Source organism: Lepidochelys olivacea (assembly GCF_965140295.1).
Source record: "Lepidochelys olivacea isolate rLepOli2 genome assembly, chromosome: 27".
Classification (NCBI taxonomy): domain Eukaryota; kingdom Metazoa; phylum Chordata; order Testudines; family Cheloniidae; genus Lepidochelys; species Lepidochelys olivacea.
Window position 1 is genome coordinate 3,248,543 of NC_140437.1, and position 26,917 is coordinate 3,275,459.

Genomic DNA, 26,917 nt, shown 5'->3' on the forward strand with positions numbered 1-26,917 from the left:
CCCATAACCTCAGCCATGCGGAATGCAATGCCATCCACAGCCTCAGAAACAACTCTGACATCATAATCAAAAAGGCTGACAAAGGAGGTGCTGTCGTCATCATGAATAGGTCGGAATATGAACAAGAGGCTGCTCGGCAGCTCTCCAACACGAGTTTCTACAAGCCATTACCCTATGATCCCACTGAGAGTTACCAAAAGCAACTACAGCATTTGCTCAAGAAACTTCCTGAAAAAGCACAAGATTAAATCCGCACAGACACACCCCTGGAACCCCGACCTGGGATATTCTATCTACTACCCAAGATCCATAAACCTGGAAATCCTGGGCGCCCCATCATCTCAGGCATTGGCACCCTGACAGCAGGATTGTCTGGCTATGTAGACTCCCTCCTCAGGCCCTACGCTACCAGCACTCCCAGCTACCTTTGAGACACCACTGACTTCCTGAGGAAACTTCAATCCATCGGTGATCTTCCTGATAACACCATCCTGGCCACTATGGATGTAGAAGCCCTCTACACCAACATTCCACACAAAGATGGACTACAAGCCGTCAGGAACACTATCCCCGATAATGTCACGGCTAACCTGGTGGCTGAACTTTGTGACTTTGTCCTTACCCATAACTATTTCACATTTGGGAACAATGTATACCTTCAGATCAGCGGCACTGCTATGGGTACCCGCATGGCCCCACAGTATGCCAACATTTTTATGGCTGATTTAGAACAACGCTTCCTCAGCTCTCGTCCCCTAAAGCCCCTACTCTACTTGCGCTATATTGATGACATCTTCATCATCTGGACCCATGGAAAAGAAGCCCTTGAGGAATTCCACCATGATTTCAACAATTTCCATCCCACCACCAACCTCAGCCTGGTCCAGTCCACACAAGAGATCCACTTCCTGGACACTACAGTGCTAATAAACAATGGTCACATAAACACCACCCTATACCGGAAACCTACTGACCGCTATTCCTACCTGCATGCCTCCAGCTTTCACCCTGACCACACCACATGATCCATCGTCTACAGCCAAGCTCTGCGATACAACCGCATTTGCTCCAACCCCTCAGACAGAGACAAACACCTACAAGATCTCTGTCAAGCTTTCTTACAACTACAGTACCCACCTGCAGAAGTAAAGAAACAGATTGATAGAGCCAGAAGAGTTCCCAGAAGTTACCTACTACAGGACAGGCCTAACAAAGAAAATAACAGATCGCCACTAGCCGTCACCTTCAGCCCCCAACTAAAACCCCTCCAACGCATTATTAAGGATCTACAACCTATCCTAAAGGATGACCCAACACTCTCACAAATCTTGGGAGACAGGCCAGTCCTTGCCTACAGACAGCCCCGCAACCTGAAGCAAATACTCACCAACAACCACATACCACACAACAGAACCACTAACCCAGGAACTTATCCTTGCAACAAAGCCCATTGCCAATTGTGCCCACATATCTATTCAGGGGACACCATCACAGGGCCTAATAACATCAGCCACACTATCAGAGGCTCGTTCACCTGCACATCCACCAATGTGATATATGCCATCATGTGCCAGCAATGCCCCTCTGCCATTTACATTGGTCAAACTGGACAGTCTCTACGTAAAAGAATAAATGGACACAAATCAGATGTCAAGAATTATAACATTCATAAACCAGTCGGAGAACACTTCAATCTCTCTGGTCACGCAATCACAGACATGAAGGTCGCTATCTTAAAACAAAAAAACTTCAAATCCAGACTCCAGCGAGAAACTGCTGAATTGGAATTCATTTGCTCAGTGGTTTGAGCATTGGCCTGCTAAACCCAGGGTTGTGAGTTCAATCCTTGAGGGGGCCATTTAGGGATCTGGGGCAAAAATTGGGGATTGGTCCTGCTTTAAGCAGGGGGTTGGACTAGATGACCTCCTGAGGTCCCTTCCAACCCTGATATTCTGTGATTTGCAAATTGGATACTATTAATTTAGGCTTAAATAGAGACTGGGAGTGGCTAAGTCATTATGCAAGGTAGCCTATTTCCCCTTGTTTTTTCCTACCCCCCCCCCCCCAGATGTTCTGGTTTAACTTGGATTTAAACTTGGAGAGTGGTCAGTTTGGATGAGCTATTACCAGCAGGAGAGTGAGTTTGTGTGTGTATGGGGGTGGGGGTGTGTGTGAGAAAACCTGGATTTGTGCTGGAAATGGCCCACCTTGATTATCATGCACATTGTAGGGAGAGTGGTCACTTTGGATGAGCTATTACCAGCAGGATAGTGAGTTTGTGTGTGTGGTTTTTGGGAGGGGGGTGAGGGGGTGAGAGAACCTGGATTTGTGCAGGAAATGGCCCAACTTGATTATCATGCACATTGTGCAAAGAGTTGTCACTTTGGATGGGCTATCACCAGCAGGAGAGTGAATTTGTGTGGGGGGGTGGAGGGTGAGAAAACCTGGATTTGTGCTGGAAATGGCCCAACCTGATGATCACTTTAGATAAGCTATTACCAGCAGGACAGTGGGGTGGGAGGAGGTATTGTTTCATATTCTCTGTGTGTATATAAAGTCTGCTGCAGTTTCCACGGTATGCATCCGATGAAGTGAGCTGTAGCTCACGAAAGCTCATGCTCAAATAAATTGGTTAGTCTCTAAGGTGCCACAAGTCCTCCTTTTCTTATTGCGAAGACAGACTAACACGGCTGTTACTCTGAAACCTGTAATGAGCTTCAATGTAATCTTTAAACTGGCACTTAGTATCAGTTGTAATCCATTTCAATGCACCTTGACATAAGGGACGGGTGGTCACCCTAAGTGCTCTTCTCCTCCTGCTCCCATCAGCAATCCACCCCATCCTTACAGGAGGGGAGGAGGAGCAGAAAGAGCCTGGTAACTCAGGGCAACCCGGCCCCCTCCTCCCCTCCTGTGTGCTGAGGATGACTCCTTTGCTCCCCCCCCCCCCCCGCAACAGCTTGGCTGGGGGGGAGGGTGAAGAGCCTGTGTAGCTGGCTCCCCTTGCCTGGAGGGGGCAAAGGGGACCCCGCTGCATCCCTTCAGGTCTGGGAATGGGGGGTGAAGAGCCCCTGGAGGAGCAGAGTTGGGGTTGGGGGCAGTGAGCTGATTGTGGTGGGGGCTGGGTGGAGGCAGGGTTAATTGCTGGGCAGGGGCCAGGCAGATGTGTGGGGGGGGGGGGTGAGAGCTCCTGCAGCAGGGGCCATAACCCCCCCACCCAGTATGTTTGGGAACAAGGGCAGCACTAGTCGTCGGGCCAGGGTGTTCAGTGAGCAAAAGACACACAAAACCCCATGAGACAGTCTTACCCCTCCGCCCCTCAGTCTCATGATGTTTTTTGCCAATCTCCTGATTCTTTTGCTCTGATTCATGATTTTTGCTCATTTGAGGCTGGCAATGCTGTATGTTCCTCGGTGCCCCAGGCAGCCCCCTCACCAGGGCTGTACGGCTTCCAAGCTGCACTAGCGGCTGGCTGGGGTCCCCCTCCCTATGGCTTCTGACCAATGAGGCGCACAAGAAAGCCCCACGCCTGGTGATGCAGAGGGGCTCCCTGTCCCTGTGTGGGCCTGGGGTAGCTCAGCTTGGAACCCCTAGATCACCAGGGAAAGCTTAGAGTGCCGGGGAAGGACTCATGCCTTGTGGGGGGCAGCAGTGGGGGCAGGCCCTGGATTGCACTGGGTAGCGCCCAGCTTGGGAATCCCCCAATCCCTGCACTTTCCATCTAGCCTCCTGCGTGGGGAGGAGGGTGGAGCCTGTCATTCTACCAGATACAGGAGCTGTCACATGCAGTTTCTGGGAGAGAGACCGGCTGGAGCTGGGCAGGGAAGGGGAGCCGGGGCCAGGGCCCAGGGAAGGAGCAAAGGGGCAGGTGGGAGCTGGGTGAACAGCCGGAGCCAGGTGTGTGGGGCAGGCACGGGGGCTCGGCTGGAGCAGAGTACAGAGGAAGGAACTGGCAGAAGACTGTGGGGCGAGAAGGGAGGAAGTGGGAGACAGTGTCAGGGCTCAACAGGACCGGAGGGACTAGGCTGATCTGGTGCACAGGGAGGGCGCAGGGGGAGCTGGGCGTGCAGGGGGAGCTGGGAGCGCAGAGGGAGCTGAGCGTGCAGAGGGATCTGCGTGCCAGGGCCATCACTGAGGCCAGGTGCCTTGATTACACTTGGTGGATCCCATCAGAGAAGGAGCAGAGGCAGGGACATAAAAGAGGAGCTGGACTGATCCCCTGTCCTCCGTGGACTGACCCCCAGAAGCAGGGGGAGAAGCAGCTCCCTGCTCCAGAGATGCGGAGAACATGGCAGCCCTTTGGGGTCTGGCGGCTGCTGCTCCTGCTGGTAGCGATCCCACTCACACCGGTAAGTGCAGTGCCAAGGCCGCAAAATCTCCCTCCTGCTCCCACCCCAGGCCAGTGCTCCCGGCCGAGGATCCTGGCCGCAGGAGGCAGGGGAGGGCCTGTGATGGGTGGGAGGGGCAGCACCTACGCTGGCAGACGGAGTTGCGTTAGCCACCCACTCTCAGCACTGAGTGGTGTGGTGCCACAGGGCAGCCAGTGCCAGATTGGCTTCCATTTCTGTGCCTACCAGTCCCCAGGGCTTAATTTGTGCCAGGGCCTGGCAGTTCATAGCCCCAGCACCTCTGGGCCTGGCAGTTCAGAGCCCTGGCACCCCTTTCAGTCCCTCTTGCTGTCCCACAGGGGTTCTTCAGGCTGTTTCCTCCCCAGAGCAGCACTTAAAAGTGGATGAGCAAGGAGAGCAGGGCTCGCCCTGGGGCTCCCCAGTGGGATGGGAGAGGTCTGCATGCCCTGGGGCAGTTCCCCAAGAGCCCTCTGCCAGGCGGGGCCTGCCCCGCTCTCTGATTCAGTTGCCCACCGTCCCCTCCCTGGGCATTCTGGAGCAGGTTGCAGTGATGGGCTAGCTGGGAAGTCTCTGAAATACCAGCTCAGCAGCAGGTTTGGAGCCGGACAGGCAAAGAGACACTTTCAGTTTCGCCCTGCAGTGCGCAGAGAGTCTTCTCTTTCAAGGAACAAAAGACTTCCCCCTCCCCTGCCCCACCCCACTAGAGAGGTGATGAGCCCGGAGCTGGGCTTGCCAGGGCTAGGTGCGCGCCGGGGGCTCTGAGCCAAGGCTGCCCCTTTGTGCGCTGGCTAATGTGATGATGGTGAAGTGAGGCGGAATTCACTGGATGGAAACAAACCTACCGCTAACGTCTCAGGCAGGGGCTGCCAGCAACGTCCCAGTGAGCTCGGGAGCCGCTGGCCCCTGGGCCCAAGGGAGGGGGTGGAAGGAGTGGGGCAGTGAGTAGCAGCTGGCACTGCCAGGCTCCTACAGAAAGCCTGTACTGGCAGCTGCTTCTGCCCTCTCTGGAGGCAAGCCCTCTGCTCCTGCCTGAATTACTCCTGACCCTCCCCAGGGACTTCGGGAGTCATAACTTGAGACTCCTTTGACCCCATCTCTCATCTGATCCCCATCCTGGAAGTACCTGGGCATCTTGCAGACTGTAATGTATTTAGCCTCACCCTCCCATCCCCACCCCGGGGGCCAGCAAGGGTGTTCTCCCCATTGCATAGATGGGAACTAAGGCCCAGAGACACCAAAGCAGGTAGGCTCTGAACTCCCACCTAATTAGGCACCTAATTACCTTTGGCTCTGGGCCAGAGTGACTTGGCCAAGGTCATGCAGGGAGTCTGTTGCAGAGTGGGAAACTGAACACGGGTCTCCTGAGCCCTAGGCTAGCAGCGAAATCCCAGCTTCTTCTGTCCTGTCTGTCCCTGCCTCCCTCCCAGGCAGAGGTACTTGAGTTCACCTGAGCAAAGGACAGCCTCTCCTGTCTCACCCCCCAACCCCGTCAACCTCCATAGCCCTGCCTGGAGGGGGAGCAAACTGGGAGGAGAAGGTTCAGCACAGGCATCCTGCACACCAGAGGGGCGCTGGATGACCGGCTCCACATCAGCCCAGCTCTGCCTGCCAACCCTCCCCACTTCGCCCTTTGGGATGGCCCCCAGGCAGCACCTGCCCGCCCTCCCCCATAGGGGCACAGGATGGGGAAGCACCATGGACCCCCATCCTGCTGGCAGCATCCACCCAGGTCCAGCGCAAAGGACACTACGATTCCAGGGCTGGCCAGGAGAGGGGGATGCTGCAGCAACGGGCATGACTAGCTCTCTATTCTCAGCTTGGTTTGGGCTCCTCAGGCCTTGGGCAGACTCCCCTGGGAGCCAGGACCTGCTTTACTTTTCACACAGTCCCCCTGCTCCTGGGGCCAAGTCCCCCTTGGCCTAAAGCCCCTGCAAGCTGCTGTGGTGGTGGAGAGAGGAACGCCCCTGGGCGAGGGGGGTCCCCCACCTTCCTGTCCCCACCTACTCCCAGGCCCCAGCGCAGGGGGCTGTCAGAGTGGATGGAGCAGGGTAGGAAGAGGGCGTGGGGAGACACACTGCAATCCGGAGAGTCTCTGCTCCTCAGTGTCCATTGGGGCCCTGGGAAGCAGCACATCAGCGAGAGCTGCCCTGACATGCTCTAATGGCACCAGAGCCCGCGTTAGACCCCAAAGGGGCGGCATGAAGGTGCCCCCTTAGCCTCCTCCCCAGACGCCCTGTGAACTGGGGCCCCTGCGTGTGTCAGCACCACAGCTGCCTGCTTTAGGCACAGCCTCATGGTAACCGTGCTGAGCCGAACCATGCTGTAGCCCAGCCCAGCCAGTGCTAATGGGCAGGGTTGTTACCTGCAGGGCCAGGTCTGGAGACCATGGGCCACCTGGAATCTCTGTTACAGGGGCCAACGTGTGGAGCAGGAAGGGCCTTTCTTGGCTCCTGGCTCTGCCTGGCTATTGCTGCTGCTTCATTCCTCAGCGCTGACCCCGACTCTCACGGTGTCCCCATCCCGGAGCCCATAAGGGAGGGCAGGGTCCCAGGCTGGGAACACAGTCAGGTGGTGTGTTGAACGTCTGAACCCTAACCCTGAACCTAGTGCCCCTGGCAACCAGGGACTCCCCTGCCCCCAATTCCCTGGTGCTTCGCCTGCACATTCATCCCCCCAGGGAGCAGACCCTGCCCATCACACTGTAGTGAAGCTGTCTGTGGGGTGCAGATGGGCTCCAGGGGCAGACTGCACCCCCACCCCTTGCCTAGAGATACAGGCACTGCCAAGGGGGGGCCTGGAGTGGAATGGAAGAGGGGGAGAGGAGAGCACTGAATGGAGCCTGCTGTCTCCAAATGGGGCAGATTCTGCAGTGGGGTCAGTGTCTGAATGTGGGGCTCAGGTGTCCTATCTGGGTGCCTGGCGCAGCAGCTAGGAGACCAAACAGCCTGATGGGGCTGTCCCATGTGCCGCTGCAGAGGTGCTCCCTGGCAACCCCATGTGCCTGCTGTGCCCCTTTAGAGCAGGTGGGGAGGAGTGCGGGGGCAGAATCGTGGCTCCCCCCCAGCTATGCCAGTCAGCACAGCTGTGGTGTTCTGCTTCGCTGCAACTCTATGTCCCCAGCACACAACTAACACCAGAAGGAAGGCACAGGGAGGGAGCCATGCCATGGAGGCCTGTCTCTGAGGTGCAGTGTCTTACCCATCATGCTTTGCTCAGGGCTGTGACTAAAGGCCCAAGCTAGCTCTTGGGTACCCAAGGCCACTAGACCTGAAAGCAGTCTCTGAGTTCAGGAAAGTCCAATGTGAAGTGCTGTCAGGTCCTCTTAACCCTAACCGTGAAACCTAAGGTCTCTTTGACTCCAACACTAATCCAGCTGGAGTTACTTTAAAATGACCCGAACCCGAACTTTCTCAGTAACCGTAACTCTGCCTCCAGCCAATAACTCTGCTGCCATCCTCACCCTGACCTTTATGTTTTAGTAACAGAGCTGCAGAGGTGACTCACAGTTATGCATGGCTGATGCTGAGAGCTGGGATCACCTCTCTTAGGGTGATTCCCCTGCTCTCCTTTGGCGAGAGAGAATTCAGCCCCTATGCCAAACTATCGCTGTCAGGATGAGGAACCCCAGGAGCAATCACAACAGCGGTTGCTGCCAGCCCTGAGAAATGTGTGCTTGCAACAGCCGCACGTCTAGACTGCACAGCAGAACACGGAGAGCACTAACACATTCCTGGAGGGAGGGCAGTTGTATTGCATTTGCAAATTCCAGCTTGGTTTCCGCACCTGACAATCCCAGCATTAGAGACAGAGAATGTCGTCCCCCCCCACCGCAAAGGGACACTTGCTGAATTACCCCAGGGCAAACTCAGCAGCAGCTCCTTCCCGGAAATGACAGTTGAGAGCAATTGCTAATAGAAAGAGAGAACAATCTTCCGAAGCAAGGCCACTGGGTGCTCGCTGCCTCTAAGACTTGGAGCAGTCGCAGCAGGACGTGTGCATGTAGGTCAAGCAGATGCCATGGTGCTGTACAATGTGGGGAGTCCTTCTAGGGCTGGATCCCACGGGGTGCTCAGCAGCCCCTGGCGGTGCTGAGAAGTCTCAGCTCCCATTGGTTTAGGTGCAAACTGCGGGAGCTCAGCACTGTGCAGGATCAGGCCCGCGATAAGGAAGACCCCCACCTGACTTTCCCCCTCTCTGGAGTCTCTGCACAGCTGGGTTGAGATGAGATCAGAGTGACAGCTCAGCCCAAGCCCCATAGGTCACGTTGTGAGAGCCTGTCGGCTGTCTGCTCAACGTGCTGACACAGGGCTCTGAGCAGGCTCTGAAGCTCTGGAGACAACTTCCATCCCCATGAACAGAGATGGAAAATGCTGAGCTAGTGAAGGATCCAGCCACATATTTTGAACACACCCATCACCATGATGTCTGGGAGCAAACAATTTCACCTGTGCAAACCTCCCAGAAGTCCACAGGGCTTAACTTAATTCTTTATAAGCAAGGCTGGGTTACCTTCCTGATCACTGTAGTCTAATCCCAAAGGACACGTTGCAAGGTGTGGTTCAGCATGATTCAGAGGATCATTGAACTCAACCATTTCCCCTGCCCCCCAAACATTAAACCATGGTTGAGGTTCCATGAACCAGTCCAGCCTCCCGTTCACACATGCAGACCACTGAACCTGAGCATTCACCCACTAGCATACAAAGACCCTGTGACCAAAAGATAGCTATCCACTGCGACTAAACTGTAGCTTCCTCTCAGAACCATGCGCAAGCACTTTATGCCAGCCTCTCAGTCACGCGGAGTTGTGAGAATCTGGTTTTTCACACAGCTGTGCACAAAATTCACCAGTTCCTTCCAGACTACTGGGATCTAGCAAGAGACTCGGAATCTGCCCTGACATGCACACAAAGCACGATACTACCCGCTGCTTCCAGCAGGCAAACAGAAAGGCAGGTTGAGAGCACAGCTGCACCCAGAATATGCAGCACCTGCCTAGTGGGTTTGAACTCCTCGTCCTTGAGTCCTAGGGAGACTGTGTGCTCCCAGAAGCCACCAAGGGAGTACATGAGAGTTCCTGAGAGTGCCCAGCTTTGTACCATAGAAACATGTCCAAACTACAGTATTTTCCTACTGAGCAAAATAATTCCAGGCACTGATAATTAGACAAATATAATGAACATTGACTTAAACAGACCTCTCACACCAGATCATAAAATGACAGCTTTTCTATAAAAGCAGGAATTGTATGTGCCATAATGAATGAGGCAACTGGATGCCACAGAACAAATAATGTACTCAGACTGTAAGCTCTATGCAGAAGGACTGTCTCTTGGTTTGTATTTGGACAGCACCTCACACAATGGCATCCTAGTCCATGGTGATACAACTAATCATGTAGTCAGCTATCCATATTTGCCATGCTAAAAAGGCACATAGTATAAATGCCTGGTCCAACTCCCATTAAAGTCAGCAGAAAGAGGCTTATTATTGATTTAGGTGGAAGCTGGATCTGCCCATAAAATACTAGAGCAGGGGCAGAGTTAAGGTTGTTTGGACGCTGCTCAGAGAGATGGTGTCTCTGTGTGAACTGGAGGCTAGACTGGTGTCAAAACTGTTGATGGAACCTTATGATATCCTTAGTCTTTAATGTTTGAGGGAGTTCATGGCTGTGCTCAGTGGCCCCATATGTCTGCTCCAGAACTGCACACAGCAACCATAACTGTAGCTAAGTTTTTGCATGAGAATTGCCTTTGTTGTTTGTAAAGTAGCATGCCAGGTGCCTCTTGTTTTGAGTGTGTGTGTCTGCAGGAAGCTTGAGCACTGGCTAATGCTTTCTGCGTCGGGGTGCAGAGGTTTTCCTAGAGCAGCTATGATGGTTTAACCCAGGGGTTCCCAAGCCTTTTCTTTCTGAGCCACCCCCACCTCCCAACCATGCTATAAAAACTCCACGGCCCAGCTGTGCCATAACAACTGTTTCTCTGCATATGAAAGCCAGGGATGGCATTAGGGGGTAGCAAGCAGGGCAGTTGCCCAGGGCCTCATGCCACAGGGGGCACTGTGAAACTAAGTTGCTCAGGCTTTGGCTTCAGCCCCAGGTGGTGGGGCTTGGTGCCCCAGGCAGCAGTCCCATGCAGCTGGACTTCAGCTTCCTGCCCTGGGCCCTAGTGAGTCTAACACTGGCCATGCTTGGTGAACCCCCTGAAATCTGCTCACCGCCTCCTAGGGGGCCCCAGACCCTTGGTTGAGAACCATTGGTTTAACCAACTCCTCAGCTCCTCAGTCTCCAGTCCTGGCTCCTTAGCTCTGTCTGCCTCCAGGCCCCAGCCAGTCTCCTTTTTCACTGGCTGCAGCCCACCATAGCTGTACACTCCATTCTCCTCCCTTTGCGAAGGTCTATGGGAGGGAGTCCTGCGCAGCCCGGCTTTCTAAAGTCCCCAAGCAGGTTTCCCTTGTGATGGACCTTAGCCATTCCATGTGGTCAAAAGTGCCTCCACATCAGAACTTCACTGTCTCTGGCTCTGTCCAAACCCCCAGTTCAGCAGCCCCCTTGTCCCAATGACCTCAGCTCCCAGCTCCTGGAATGCTGAGATAGTGATTCAGTGTCCCTGGATACCGCCTGCTGGGAAACGTTTGGAATGTCTGAAATGCTGTACGAAAACCTGCTTAGCAGGATTCAAAGAGGGATTGGACATGTCTATGGATCCCTGAGCTCTCCTGTGTTATCGCAGTTAGTGCTAGCACAGAGCATCCGCAGGGAGCTAAAGACTCCTGCTCTAAGATCTCATAGAATCATAGAAATGTCAGGCTGGAAGGCATTTTGAGAGGTCAAGTCCAGCCCCCAGTGCTGTGGCAGAACCAGCTAAACCTCAACCATCCCTGACAGGGATTTGCCCAGCTTGCTTCCAATAGTTGGGAGTACACGATCTCCCTTGGTGGTCCTAGTTACAACGTTTTCCCTAATAGCTAACCTACACCTCCCTTTCTGCATTATGTCTTGTCCTACCTTCAGTGGAGATGGAGAACAATTGATCACCATCCTACTTATAACAGCCCTTAACACATTGGCAGACTGTTATCAGGTCCCTCCTCAGTCTTCTTTTCTCAGGACAAAACATGCCCAGTTTTCTCAACCTTTCCTCAGAGGTCAGGTTTGCTAAACCTTTGATCATTTTTGTTGCTCTCCTCTGAACTCTCTCCAATTTGTCCACATCTTTCCTAAAGCGTAGTGCCCAGAACTGGATGCAGTACTCCAGCTGGGGCCTCACCAGTGCCGAGTAGAGTGGCAGAATTACCTTCTGTGTCTTACATACAACACTCCTGTTAATACATCTCAGAATTGTATTCGTCTTTTTTGCAGCTGTATCACTTTGACGACTTGCATTCAGTTTGTGGTCCACCACAAGCCCCTGACCCTCTCCAGCACTACTACCACCTACTCAGTTATTCCCCAGTTTGCTGTTGTGCATGTGGTTTTTCCTTACTAAGTCAAGTACTTTCCCCTTGTCTTTATTGAATTTCATCTGGCTGAATTCAGACCAATTCTCCAATTTGTCAAGGTCATTTTGAATTCTAAACCTGTCCTCCAAAGTGCTTGCGACCCCTCCCAGCTTGGTGTCATCTGCAGATTTTATAAGCATATTCTCCACTCCATTATCCAAGTCATTAATGAAAATATTAAATAGTACCGGACTGACCTGTCAGGGACTGACACCCCCACCCCGGGACCCCATTAGATACACCCTCCCAATTTGACAGCAAACCATTGGTAACTACTCTTTGAGTACTTGTGGCACCTTAGAGACGAACCAATTTATTTGAGCATAAGCTTTCGTGAGCTACAGCTCACTTCATCGGATGCATACTGTGGAAACTGCAGAAGACGTTATATACACAGAGACCATGAAACAATACCTCCTCCCACCCCACTCTCCTGCTGGTAATAGCTTATCTAAAGTGATCACTCTCCTTAATTACCAGCAGGAGAGTGGGGTGGGAGGAGGTATTGTTTCATGGTCTCTGTGTATATAATGTCTTCTGCAGTTTCCATGGTATGCATCCGATGAAGTGAGCTGTAGCTCATGAAAACTTATGCTCAAATAAATTGGTTCATCTCTAAGGTGCCACAAGTACTCCTTTTCTTTTTGCAAATACAGACTAACACGGCTGTTACTCTGAAAACTACTCTTTGAGTATGTTCTTTCAACCAGTTGGGCACCCACCTTATAGTAATTTCATCGAGAGCACATCTCCCTAGTTTACTTATGAGACCGTCATGCGGAACTGTGTCAAAAGCGGCACTAAAATCAAGGTATATCACGGCTACTGCTTCCCCCCCACACACTAGGTCATTGATCCTATCAAAGAAGGAAATTAAGTTGGTTTGACAAATCTATGCTGGGTGTTCCTTATAACTGTATTATCCTCCAGGTTCTTACAAATTGATTGTTTAATAATTTGCTCCATGTTTGCGCTTCTCTAGTCTTCTGAGACCTCTCCCATCCTCCAGGACTTCTCAAAGATAATTGCTAAAGGCTCCGAGATTTGCTTTGGCTAGTTTCTGAAGTAACCTAGGATTAATTTCATCAGGTCCTGCTGACTTGAATACATCCCACTTATCCAAATATTCTTTAACCTGTTCTTTATGTATTTTGGCTTGCATTCCTTCCCCTTGGTTGTCAATATTAATTTTTAATAAATATATTTGTGAGTCTCTAAGGTGCCACAAATACTCCTGTTCTTTTTGCGGATACAGACTAACACAGCTGCTACTCTGAAACCTGTCAATATTAATTGTGTTGAGTATCTGGTCACAATTAACTTTTTAGTGAAGCCTGAAGCAGAATAGGCATTAAGCACCTCAGCCTTCTTGATGTCAATTATTAGTTTTCCTAAGTAGAGGACCTACATTTTCCTTTGTCTTTCTCTTGCTCCTAATGTATTTAAAGAACCTCTTCTTGTTGCCTTTTATGTTCCTGGCTGGGTGTAATTCATTTTGTGCCTTAGCCTGTCTGATTTTGTCCCTACATACTGGTGCTGTTCTTTTATACCCCTCCTTATCAATTTGGCCATGTTTCCACTTTTTGCACAGTTTCCTTTTTCATTTTAAAAGTCATTAATGAAATTTCTAATTGTTTCTAATTGTTAGGGATTATGATGAGATCTTCCTGGGGGCAGATTATCCCACATGTGCTAGGGAGGGATCTCCAACGCCTTTCTCTGAACCATCTGCTGCTGGTGCTGTCAAGAGACAGCATACTGGACTGGGTGGACTTCGGCTCAGATCCAGTCTTGCAATGCACATGTTCCTGTGTAAAACTCAAAAGAAATGAATACTACTTGAAGAGGTGAAATAATTGACCTTATTGACCGCCTGTGCTGCCGTGTGAGTGGCTAATGGCTAGGCCAACACACTAGCTATAGAAACAGAACAGGAGAAAGTCAAATGGAGTCACACTGCAGAACCAATTAGCAGATGTCCATATGGCCTTAGACCATCTTCCTTTCAGTTTCTGCTGAGTGCAAGGGCTAATTCACTATCTATCTATCTATCTATCTATCTATCTATCTATCATCTCAAGTACTTCTATTATTACTGTTACCATAGTATCTGAGTGCCTCATGCTCTGTACCATATTGACCCTCAATTTGAGGCATGGCAGGGCTAATCTGGGCACTCAGTTTGAGACACCTAAGGACTGATTTCCGAAGCACTGAACCCTGGCCTCTCTGACATCATGGGAGCTGTGGATGCTTTAGTGCCTCTGAAACACTGGGCCTGAGGTGTCTTGGTTGAGGGGGCAGAATTCTTGGACATTTTTCAAACATTGGCCTTACTCTTTTTGAACCTCAGTTCTCCCACTGTAAAAATAGATGGGGAAAAATCAGGGCAATCATATTAATAAAGATGCAAGTGCCCAAGGAGGTTGAATGGGCATTTCCTATCTTCTGCGTGCTTAACTTCGCAACCTGCCTACTGTTCTCTCCTTTGGCGCAGAGCAGATTTTGTGAATTGCTTTGGGAGGCTTAGGGATGTGGGAGGCTATGTAACTGTACAATCTCATTAAAGGTTTATAACCTTCCTGTCCTTTAAAAATATGTACCAGCAATGGACTTTCCTGGAATGATCCTGAAATCCAAATGTGTCTGAGCGTTCTCTCCCAGATGTCTCGCTATCCTGTACATTCAGCACTTGTCCAGATGACAGAGGCTGAAACTTTAATGAATCCCCTGTGCCTGCACTGCAGAGACACTTTCCCACTGGTTTGTCTTGGAATAAGAGAAAGGTTTTGCCTTCCTACAACCACGCAGGTGTCTCCTCTTCAAATCTGTTAAAATGGACAGGACCAAGAACTAGGAAATCTATTGCAGGGAACAACCCTGTCCTGGCTGACAGAGGAGTGCAAGAGACATGTCCTAATAGTTTTTTCTGTCTCTAATACATTTTGTTCTCTTGTTCTGTTTCAAATACTTTGCTGTCTGTCCATCCCCCGCACCCCCGTCCCCCCGGTAAGGGGCTCAAATGGCTCCATATTGAAAGCACAGTTCGTCTGTATGGCACCATGGATCTCAGAGGAGACTTCTTAAACACAGTGCTGATAATAGCTCACCTTAATTGATCACTCTCGTTATAGTGTGCATGGCAACACCCATTTTTTCATGTTCTCTGTGTATATATATATCTTCCTACTGTATTTTCCACTGCATGTATTCAGTGAAGTGGGTTTTAGCCCACGAAAGCTTATGCTCAAATAAATTTGTTAGTCTCAAGGTGCCACAAGGACTCCTCGTTCTTTTTGCTGATACAGACTAACACGGCTACCACTCTGAAACCTGTCAGAGAGGATTGTAAATGATGATTGCCATTTTTGCCATGTTTGTTAACAGTATTCACCAGGCAAAAACCATAAAGCGTATGACAAAATCAGGGCTAACAGGTGCACCGCGAGGACTGCCTGGGGCTGGGGCTAGCGGAAATATGACACACAGGAATATTTTGTCCTTGAACAGAAGGCACAGGTGTGTTAAGAGTGAAAGCCCTTTAACACCCTGTGTTCTGGTGTCTGTGCATTTCCTCTTGAAGGTGCAGACGACCCACCCGGAGTGCTCCATCATTCTGCATTTACAGGAACGAGAGGCTGAGTGTCTGGAAACAATCAGGAGTGAAAACCAAAGCAACGAGTCTCCAGAGCCTTCCAGCTGGAAAGGTGAGTGAGTTCCAGCACCACTGGGCATTCCTGAAGCCTCTCTGACAGGGGCGAGGTCTCTAGTGGAGAAGGGAGGGACTTGATTCCAATGCTTAACAAATGCTTGGGGAAAAGAAAGCCTCAGTGAAAGTTTCACCAACACTGGCCCCTGGGTGAAGATTTGCAGTATACGTTGGAAACTCCAACAAGGCCTCCAGAAAAGCAGGGTGAAACAGACTTGACATTCCAGATATTTTAAAGTAAAAGAACCAAGGATCTTATAGTGCTGATTTTTAACTCCTTAAACTTCAACAAGGACAAGTGCAGAGTCCTGCACTTAGGACAGAAGAATCCAATGCACCGCTACAGACTAGGGACCAAATGGCTCGGCAGCAGTTCTGTAGAAAAGGGCCTAGGGGTTACAGTGGACGAGAAGCTGAATATGAGTCAACGGTGTGCCCTTGTTGCCAAGAAGGCCAATGGCATTTTGGGATGTATAAGTAGGGGCATTGCCAGCAGATCGAGGGACGTGATCGTTTTCCTCTATTCCCCACATTGGTGAGGCCTCATCTGGAGTACTGTGTCCAGTTTTGGGCACCACAGTACAAGAAGGATGTGGAAAAATTGGAAAGAGTCCAGCGGAGGGCAACAAAAATGATTAGGGGACTGGAACACGAGTTATGAGGAGAGGCTGAGGGAACTGGGGATGTTTAGTCTGCAAAAGAGAAGAGTGAGGGGCGATTTGATAGCTGCTTTCAACGACCTGAAAGGGGGTTCCAAAGAGGATGGCTCTAGACTGTTCTCAGTGGTAGCAGATGACAGAACAAGGACTAATGGTCTCAAGTTGCAGTGGGGGAGATTTAGGTTGGATATTAGGAAAAAAGGGTGGTGAAACACTGGAATGCGTTACTTAGGGAGCTGGTGGAATCTCCTTCCTTTGAAGTTTTTAAGGTCAGGCTTGACAAAGCCCTGGCTGGGATGATTTAATTGGCGATCGGTCCTGCTTTGAGCAGGGGGTTGGACTAGATGACCTCCTGAGGTCCCTTCCAACCTTGATATTCTGTGATTCTATGATTCTTAGGAGAAAGAAAGCATTTATTTGCTCTTGGATTTGGGTTCAAGTGTTCATGTTCTGCTTTTTAAACAAACACTGCAAACCAGGCGGTAGGAGGCAGTAAAAGCATCTGTCTGTCTACTGCAGAGAGGGTAGGGTGCATAGACAGGTGCCCTTTAACCTCCAGACCATGGGCGGCAGGTGAAGCTTCCACTCCGGGAGGCTAGCTTCCCATCCCACCTCTTCCACCCATGGCCCCGCCCCACCCCAGGCTCCACCCCTTTCCCCACTTGGCCCCCTCTCCGCTCACTGTGTGCGTCCCTCCTCTCCGCCCAGGGCTGATTGTTCCAGCATTTGTTTGCTAGCAAGGATTAAAACATGAACAGCTGTACTAGTATATTGGGCTGGTTACATTATTTATAGTTTTCAGAGTAGCAGCCTGTTAGTCTGTATCCTCAAAAAGAAAAGGAGGACTTATGGCACCTTAGAGACTAACAAATTTATTTGAGCATAAGCTTTCGTGAGCTACAGCTCACTTCATCGGATGCATGCCGTGGAAAATACAGGGGGGAGATTTTATATACACAGAGAACATGAAACAATGGGTGTTACCATACACACTGTAATGAGAGTGATCAGGTAAGGTAAAAAGAAAAGGAGGACTAGTGGCACCTTAGAGGCTAACCAATTTATTTGAGCATAAGCTTTCGTGAGCTACAGTTTCATCGGATGAAGTGAGCTGTAGCTCACGAAAGCTCATGCTCATATAAATTGGTTCATCTCTAAGGTGCCACAAGTCCTCCTGTTCTTTTTGCGAATACAGACTAACACGGCTGCTACTCTGAAACAGGTAAGGTAAGCTATTACCAGCAGGAGAGAAAAAAAGCCAACACCTTTTGGAGTGATAATCAAGGTGGGCCATTTCCAGCAGTTGAAAAGAACGTGTGAGGAACAGTAGGAGGGGGGGAATAAACATGGGGAAATAGTTTTACTTTGTGTACCCATCCACTCCCAGTCTCTATTCAAGCCTAAGTTAATGGTGTCCAGTTTGCAAATTAATGGTAATGTGTGCATTGCAAACCTGCCTGGTGTGTGCTACTATGTTCACCTTCATCCCCAATGGGCAGCCAGGCCAGTGACCCTCAGGGCAGCGGGGCCCCACTCCCTCCCCGCCCCGCTCACCCAGGCAACCCAAACACAACAGTCCCAACCTGCGCTCTGGCTGGATGCCTGCACGCACGCACCACCTGCCCCTTCAGTGCTCACACTCGCCATTGCCTCGGGCGAGCCCTTCCCGGAAGGGAGCTGCTGCCTTGGGGCAGATGGGAGGTGAGTGGGGCCCAAAGCCGGGGCATGCATTGACCCTGGGGCGGGGATGTCCAGAGCCATTATGGGGGGTTAGGGATAGTACCACGCAGGGATCTGTCCACTCCATGTGTGTGAGAGTGGGGAGCTGTGTCTCCTCCTGCTGGGTGTTTGGGGGAGCTTTGGTTCCCCTCTGGTCTGTGGGGTGTGCTCTGCTCCTAACCTGTCACTCTAGCTGCCCCCCCCCACTGTTTTTGTGTAGGGGGCTCTGTCCCTGGCCATCCCCCCATCAGTGTGTCTGTTCAGAGAGGGCTCTATCCCAGCCCCTCAGTGGATGTGTAGATTGGAGGAAGGATTTTCTCTGTGACTGCTCCCTCCAGTGTGGTTTTTATGGGGGTGGAGTGCTGGAGAGGAGCAGCCAGGCAGTGGCGGGCTGAGAACGCTGAGCTTTTATATGCGCCATACAGGTTCCAGGGCGGCTGAGGAGGTGGTGTCTGCTACTCAGCTTCCCAGGATCATCAGCAATCTCCCTGGGGAATCCAAGGGACCCGGGAAGCTGAGTAGCAGATACTGCCTCTTCAGCAGCCCGGGAACCTGCATGGCGCATGATAAATAAGCAAAATCTTCCGGCAGAAGCCCACTCCCAGGAGGGAGGGGAAGAGGCGGGGCCACCATGGCCCAGGGGTCTGGCGGCAGGGTCAGTGGTGGCTGCACCAGGGCAGGCTTAGCCCCTCCTGGCCTATTATACCCACCACCCATGCCCCGGACCCCAGCTCTGTTCCTTGCTCTGGGGACAAGATCTGGCATGTCTGCAGTCCCTTCTCACCAATCCTTCCTCGCACTGGAGCACGGATGCTCACACTTTCTTGGCCTGGGGCGCTAGTCACGGTGACAGTATCTCAGGGTGGTGCTAACCCAGAGGGGATTTTACTCACGTCAAGGCATATTCTCATCCCACCCCATCCCTGTGGTTCCGAGCGCCTTGCAGTTGTGCACTACGTGACATGACTAACCTCTGTCCCATGTAGTTCGTCCCCTCCCCATGTGGATAGCAGGAGGGAGGTGGAGTGGGTCGTTCTGGTAGGCCTTTGTTTCAATGTGTCCATGCTGCTGTACGTGTGTCAGAGAAGGCCGGTCAGAGAGGCGTGGCTGGTGTTCAGACCAGGAGGTGGGGAGGTTTCTCTCCTCTGGGAGTTCATTCCAGAGTCTTGGGCTGGCCCCCGAGAGCATTCAAGCTTCCCCCTTGGGGCAGAAAGTTCTGTGGGACCAAAGTAGCAGAGCTATCCTGCGCTGTCTTCATCCCAGAGCTCTCAGCTCTTGTGGATATGCTGGTCCCAGGCCCTGTAGCGCCTTGAAGGTAGGGACTGAGACCTTGAACTTGACTTGCTGTTCTGTGGGAAGCTGATGTAAGAAGCACAGGATTGAGATAGCCCATGTGGCTGAGGAGACGCACTGCAGGACTCTGTGCTAGCTGGAGGATGGCATGGGGACCAAGGGGGAGAAAATACATTTGGGAGGAGGACAATCAAGAGGAACATTGGACTGTGAACAAGCCGATATGGGCAAGAGCCTCACAATCTACTCTGTTACTAGTATTACAACAGCTGCAGCTGAGCCCAGGGCCCTATTGTGCCAGGCGCTGCATGGGGTGAGACGCAGGCCCTGCTCCGGCGAGCTCACGGTCTGAACCAACAAAGAGCGGGAGGAGAGCCAGAGACAAAGCAACTTGCAGCAGGTCACCCAGCAGCAAAGCCAGGCTGAGAACGCGAGTCTCTGCAGTACTGCCCCGTGCACCAGATCACACGGCCCCTAGCGAGCAGTGTGAACTCAACCAGCAGAAGCCCCAGCCCTGCAAACTAACCCAGGCCAAAGGCTGCAGAACATTTTAGGCTCAGAAATGGGGAAGTGGGGGGTCTGTCCTGGGGTTGCACAGAGAATAAGGGTGAGATCTGAAAGAGAAATTCCTAAAATGACCTCACTGGCTTCTCCAGAAAGGGCCCTGAAGTTCCTCTATTATGAGCTGGATAAAAATGAGATACATTCCTCAGTGTCAGCAAGAGCTCTGGCCTTTTTCCTCTGGGTTTCCACATGGCGGATTCTCTACCCCCAGACAGAGCCTCATTTGGCTCCGACCTCCCCCGCCTTCCTTTGTCATCAGTGGGGTGGTTGAGCTCCTCCAGTTCCTGCCCTCAGGGAGGGAGAGTCACGCGGGTGACGGCCTTGTACAATGGGTGTACAGAAGAGGAAAATCGTGGTCTGGTGTGAATGTCAGAAAGTTGCCTGCTGAGCCAGAAACGGCCAGACTGCTTGGGGCCTCTCTGAGTGAGCCCAGCCTATGCCTAGAGCGAAGAAGGTGAAAGGCCAAAAGGAAATGCAGCCTCCTGAATCCATCTGGAGCTGACAAGAATCCAAAATATGATCCACTGTTTAGGCAGATTTATTCCTAACCTGTCAGCAGCGCTGCGGCCTGTGAATGACCTCCTGGGGCCGTGTACTCCAGCACAGCTCATTGCAGGGAGACAGCTGAGGACACAGATTCCCAGCTCAGACCACAAGCGCTTCCCTGTGGGTCATATTAAAACCATGTCCTGCAGCCTGGCACAGCCCTACACCACATCCCACAGCCTGACATTGATCGACACTACGTCCTGCTGGCTGACTGACCCTTACGCCATATCCCGCAGGTCAACACAGCCTCATGCCATGTCCCAAAGCTTGACACAGCCCTACGCCACGCTATGCAGCCTGACACCGACCGACGCCACGTCCTGCAGGCCGACTCAGCCTTATGCCGTGTCCCAGAGGCCTACTCAGCCTTACGCCATGTCCCAAAGCCTGACACAGCCCTACGCCATGTCCCGCAGGCTGACACTGACTGATTGACGCCACATCCCGCAGGTCACCACAGCCCTACGTCACGTCCCGCAGGCTGACACAACCCTGCACCACGTCCCGCAGCCTGACTCCGATCGACACCATGTGCTGCTGACTGACTGAGCCTTATGCCACATTCCGCAGGCCGACACAGCCCTACGCCATGTTCCATGGGCTGACACAACCCTGCACTATGTCCCGCAGCCTGACATAGCCCTACGCCACATCCTGCGGGCCGACTCAGCCCTATGACACGTCCTGAAGGCTGACACAGCCCTACGACACGTCCTGCAGCCTGACACAGCCTTACACCATGTCCTGCAGCCTGACACAGCCCTACGCCACGTCCTGCAGGCCAACTCAGCCCTATGCCACGTCCTGCAGGCCAACTCAGCCTTACACCATGTCCCGCAGCCTGACACAGCCCTACGCCACGTCCTGCAGGCCAACTCAGCCCTATGCCACATCCTGCAGGCCAACTCAGCCTTACGCCATGTCCCACAGGCCGACACAGCCCCATGCCACATCCCACAAGCTGACCAAAGAGGGAATGTTGTCTCCAAAGGGCACTTCCCTGAAAGCAGTGAGACCAGGGCACTGTCCTGAGCTGCATACTGGTGAGAGATGGTGGATGATGCTTCCCCTCATACAGAGCTATTTAAGGTTGCCAGGGTCCGGTTTTCAACCAGAATGCCTGGTTGAAAAGGGACCCTGGCAGCTCTGGTCAGCACTGCTGACCAGGCCATTAAAAGTCCAGTCAGTGGCGCAGCACGGCTAAGGCAGGCTCCCTGCCTGCCATGACTCCACACAGCTCCTAGAAGCAGCGGCATGTTCCCTTGCACTCCGAAGGGGCAGCCAGGGGGCTCTGCACCATGGCTAATGGGAGTTGCTGGGGTGGTGCCTATGGACAGGGCAGTGTGCAGAACCACCTGGCTGCGCCTCGCGTAGGAGCCAGAGAAGGGACATGCTTCTGCTTCCAGGAGCTGCTTGAGGTAAACGCCACCCGGAGCCTGCACCCCTCACCCCCTCCCGTGCCCCAGCCCCCTGCCCAAGCCTTGATCCCCCTCCCACCCTCTGAATCCCTCAATCCCACCCTTCAGCACCCCAAAACCCTCATCCCCAGCCCCACCCCAGAGCCCACACCCCCAGCCAGCGTCCTCACCCCCTCCCATACCCAAAGCCCCTGAGCCAGCCCAGTGAGAATGAGCAAGTGAGTGAGGATGGAGAGAGCGAGCGACAGAGAGGTGGGGAGAGGAGTAAGCAGGGGGTGGGGCCTCAGATAAGGGACAGGGCAGGGGCCGGGCCTTGGAGGAGGGGTGTGGCAAGGGTGTTCAGTTTTGTGCGAGTAGACAGTTGGCAACTCTAGAGCTAATTCCAGATGTCAGAGATGAGAACCATTGAGACCGAGCCACAGGAACATTCAGGAAAGAGAGGAGACACCTGCCCTTCATCCTGGGCTTAGGAGATGGTGCTGGGCAGCTCTCTGTTCCTGGTTCAACATCACCCAGAGGCTTGAATGGTTCACAGGGGCTAGTGGCGCCCAGCTCAGCCTGTCCATGTACCCTGCTAGGCCTGCTGCAGGGGCTGAGGGGGGTTGCCTCCTTGGTTCTAGCTTTGACCCCCCCAGCACAGACCAGTGTAGCCTCAGGCCTGTGACCCAGATGCCATGGTCTCTGGGCCTTGCTGCAGCCAGGAAATAGCTGAGGTGCAGAGTTGCCCCAGCCATGCCTCCTCCTGCCTCCAAGCTGCCCCCGCCTTCCTCTGGCCAAGCTGCCATCTGCCCCAGGATGCCCCCGTTGTGTGTGGGGTTTCTGCAGGGCCTGCACAGAGCTGGAGGGGCATTTACTGGGGGGCTGAGTGGCTGCTTTGTGTCCCCTTGGCCCTGGCGGAAGGGGGCTGCAGCGCAGCCGTGGGTGGAGAGCAGCAGCAGCTGTGCAGGCAGCATCTGGGGAGACAGGGTGCCTTTGTTTGTCACTAGGTGAGTGAAGCCGAGTTAACTCCACTCGGATAAGCCTGCTGTAATTGATGCTCCGGTGCCTGTTTTTGTGTCGAGGGAGAGGGGGCTCCCAGAGTCTGCTCTGCAAATGGCAAAGAGGGGGAATCTAGAAACACAAAGAGTGCCTAGTATAAATAGCTCATGCTAGTCCCCTCCCCCACTGCACCCCCAAGGGCTCACCCTGGGATCACCCTGGATGGAAAGGGGAGAATAGCCCAGCTGGGGGTGGCTTCCTTGGGGGCTCCGCTCCCTAACAAAGCTCCAGGGGTGCTGTGTCCTGGGTTAGTTCCTCTGTCATGGATGCTTGGCACTGCCGCGGCCAATCCCGTTTGGCTCAATGAGGGGTCCATCCCCTGATTGCCTCACCAGGCTGACAGATGAGGGCAGCGCCTTGGGGGAGTATTGCCAGGCTCTGCTCAGCAGTGTCTGGGTGCCTGCCATGACTGGCCTATGCAGCTCACCCACAAGCTTCGTGCTCAGCACTGTGCCTTGCCTCGCGGACACAATCTGTCTATGTAATGGGGCCGGCTGGGTGGGAGCGTGTGGTGCTGATGCAGGCACTGGGATCTTAGTGATTTCTGACCCCTGCTAATGGAGTGGGCATTAGTGAGGGGCCCCCAGAGTGGAGAGGGCTAACCGGGCAAAGGGCCCACCCTTCCCCGAGTCTCGTATCACTGAATGACACATGCTCACACATGCATGCATGTATGCTTACACACAAGTGCACACGCATGCATATACAGAAACACGTGAACATAAGTGCATGCACACATGACACACAGACACAGACACACAGTGTTTGTCTGAGTTCATTGTCTCCTCTCCTTCCTTAACCATCCTCCCATCACTCACAGAACAAAGACCAGGCTTATTACGGCAACAAACCTGTCAGCCTTCGCTTACTTGCCCACTGCCTTCATTGCTCCCTGGTGCTCTCCCCTCCCAGCTGTGCAGGCTCTTGGTGGCCGAAGGAAGTGCTGCAGCCGCTTGAAGGGCAGTGATGTCATGGAGAAGGGTCCTAGACAGATGGAGGGGAATTCCTAGGCTCTGTCAGAGCTGCCCCCCTCCCCACCGGATCCTGCTGAACCCTCCCTGCCCAGATTGCCAGTTGCAGGGCTTATGACCCTTCCGAGAAGCAGTGTATCTGCCTTTGGCACAGACCGGATTGCATCCAATGGCAGGAGCTCAGAAATCACCATCCCTGGCCAGAGCCAAGGCCCAGCCACTCAGGCTCCTGTGCCCAACAGCGCCCACAGCTGGATGTGATGGGATCCCCAGGGTGCAGCCTAGGATGGTGGGACTGTTGTGCCCCCTAAACTCTCCAGCCTGGCTGTCTCTCACAGTGCCTTGCTAGTGACCAGCAGCAAACCCCTCCAGGCACTGTGATCAGTCAGCACATCTGCATGTGGAGCCCCACACCCAGCTACATTGCATGAATGCTCCCAGAGCCACTCATGAATCACACAGAGAAAGGTACCAGCCAAATCCCCGCAGCTCCCAGCACTGTACCTCAGGAATACACCATCTTGCACTGCTCAAGACAAGCAATGCAGATTTATTAAGTGGTTCATCACTTCATCAAAGGAAAGTGGATATGCACCAGCCTTTGCAAACCTGAGCAGATTTACCGCACACTTCAGGCAAACTCACTGGTAAAGATAAACAGTTAAACAAATGTATTGACTACAAAAGATAGATTTTAAGTGATTATAAGTGATAGGCAAAAAGTCAGAATGGTTACCAAAATAAAATAAAGTAAAATATATACCTTTATTCCATGTGCTTGGAGAACACAAATCTAGGCATATCTGGTGGGCATTGCTGAGTCCCCAGGCAAGGTTGAGCAATTCCCTGGGTGTGACCCTATGCAGGTGAGTCATTGAATTGTAGCTCCCTTGCTGGACAATGGCTGTTAATGGTTGTTCAACACCTGCCTGGACGTTGGTTATTCCCCTGGCTATTGTCTTTGGGGAGCTAGTATCTGGGTGCTTCCCAAACCCACAGCATATTTTAGTGACAACCATATAACACAATCTCATAACTTCATATGCATGAATGATACACATATTTAGATGGAACAGTGGGTTTCAGTAGATCATAACCTGTTCCGTGATACCTTACAAGGCATGCTTTGTATGCAATATCACAGTCATATGCAAATGATGAAGATGGAGGTCAAAGGGTGCTTCCCTGGGATGTAGAGTGTCACACAGGGTACAACAGAGGAGGGTGCAAAGACCAAATGGCCCTGGGTGAGCAGACTCTTTCCCCCTCTCCAAATGCCATGGGGCACCCATGATGCTCTGCTCTCCACACACAGCTCAAAGTGTGGCCACTGCCAGCTGGGGAGTCTCTTTGCCAAGTTGTGCTGCCTCCTTCTGGGGTTATGCAGACACTGGTTGGAATAGGGAAAGGAATGCACAGATTGCCCTGTTACTCCCCATTCCCTGCTGCTGCACGGCAAGTCACCCCCCACCATCACAGGCCAAGGAAGGATTTTGGTGGGAGGGTAACCCTTGTAGCAAATTTCTGGTGCAAACCCTCTGCCTGCCATTAACAAGCTGCTGATCCATGCTGCAGAGCTCAGTGTACAACACATGTCTGGCCCTTCATTTTCACTTTTTATTTTCTTTAAAATTTCCTGGGAATTTATCAGTGTTTACTACAAAAATTAAAATACAGGTGAAAATTGGCGCAAACAATTAACTGAGCAGTTTTCTGGGTAAATAGCATTCGCTTTTTCCCAAACTTAAAAAAACCCGCTTATATTCTGAAATATAGTCAGATCCACATTTTCATTTTTGACCCATGTTAGCATGAAAATCAGTTCACTGACTTTTATTTGCTTAACTGTGGATCACCATCCGTGATCTCTGGAGCCAGTATGTGGTGGGCATGTATTGACAACTGTACCTAGACCAGCCTCGAGTCATTCCAGTATGTCTGACTTGAATCTCTGCTCAGGAAGGAGAGGTTCCTGAGCTGCCATCCCTCCTTCCAGAGCTGGGAGCTGGGTCTGAGGAGTTCTGGCATGTCGAACATTTGGGTGAAAATTGAATGAATAATGGCTTTTGTAAAACCTGGGACTTTTTTTGGTAAAAATCAGTAAAAACCGAAAATGAAGCACCTTAAAGAGATGTTACCAACCTCCTCCTGCTTGCCAAGGTCCCAGTGTTGTTAGGAAGAGCTCTGTGCAAAGGGGGCCTTTGTTGAGGCCGCTGGATGCAGAGAGACACCGTGGCTCTCTCTAGCCCCTAGGTGGACTGACAGCCTGCACTTCCCAGTCTCACAACACTGGGCTCCCTAAATCCTGGCCTGAGGGGGTGGGCTGCTGACAGTACAGCAGCAGGTCACCTCTGGATGCCCCTTTAGGTTGATTTAACTGTGCCCGTCTCTCCACTCCCAAATTCCAGAGCTTTCATGGCATGTGCTGAACCGTGAACTCACTGGAGGAATCAGACAGGGGGTGGATCTGACTGATTAAGAAGGGAAAAGCATCCCAACAAAACAGCTCAGGCTGGCTTGGTGGGGAAGGGGGTCAGGAACACAGCCAGTTTAGCCCTGAGCCAGGTGAGCAAGGGGCTAGGAAAGGCCCTTGCCAGCTGCCTGGAACAGGTGTGATGGGGGAGTGCAGGCAGGGCAGAGCTGGTGGGAAGCACTCCAGCGAGGGTAGGAGGTGAAAGCATGTCTGTGGCAGGGACTCTCATAATCAAGGCCATGTCATAGTCGAGAGATGGTATCGTGCACACTGTCCATTCAAAATCATGCAGGTCTTCTCGCCCCACTTGCTTACTGTCATGTGGCCCCATGCCCTTTCCCATAACATGCTGCCATGAACCAACAGTCTCAAGTGAGGATGCCACGTACTTGCACTGTTTTGCAGCTGGAAACAAGGAGAAGCCAGCACCAGGTGGCCAGCCACATAACACTAACACTGATAGAGAGAGTTGCACAGCTGTTTGCTCCCCAGGTATTAATCACTTACTTTGGGATAATTGATAAACAAAAGTGATTTTTATTAAGTATAAAAAGTAGGATTTAAGTAGTTCGAAGTAATAACAGACAGAACAAAGTAAGTCACCAAGTGAAATAAAACAAAACACACAAATCTAAGCCTAATACATTAAGAAACTGAATACAGGTAAATATCACC

General features: G+C 52.2%; 1 protein-coding gene across 1 annotated transcript in view; it reads left to right on the forward strand.

Annotated features, from left to right (window-relative positions):
* Positions 1-4,255: 4,255 nt before the first annotated feature.
* The window catches only part of LOC311513564 (vasoactive intestinal polypeptide receptor 1-like), a gene marked incomplete at its 3' end in the record, with an annotated part of 67,886 nt that continues 45,224 nt past the window's right edge, over positions 4,256-26,917 (forward strand). The window contains exons 1-5 of the mRNA XM_084615485.1: positions 4,256-4,349; positions 15,433-15,556; positions 17,849-17,918; positions 20,579-20,749; positions 21,033-21,385. Coding sequence (XP_084471611.1) covers positions 4,278-4,349; positions 15,433-15,556; positions 17,849-17,918; positions 20,579-20,749; positions 21,033-21,385 — 790 coding nt within the window. The 5' untranslated portion in view covers positions 4,256-4,277. The remainder of the gene's footprint in view (positions 4,350-15,432; positions 15,557-17,848; positions 17,919-20,578; positions 20,750-21,032; positions 21,386-26,917) is intronic.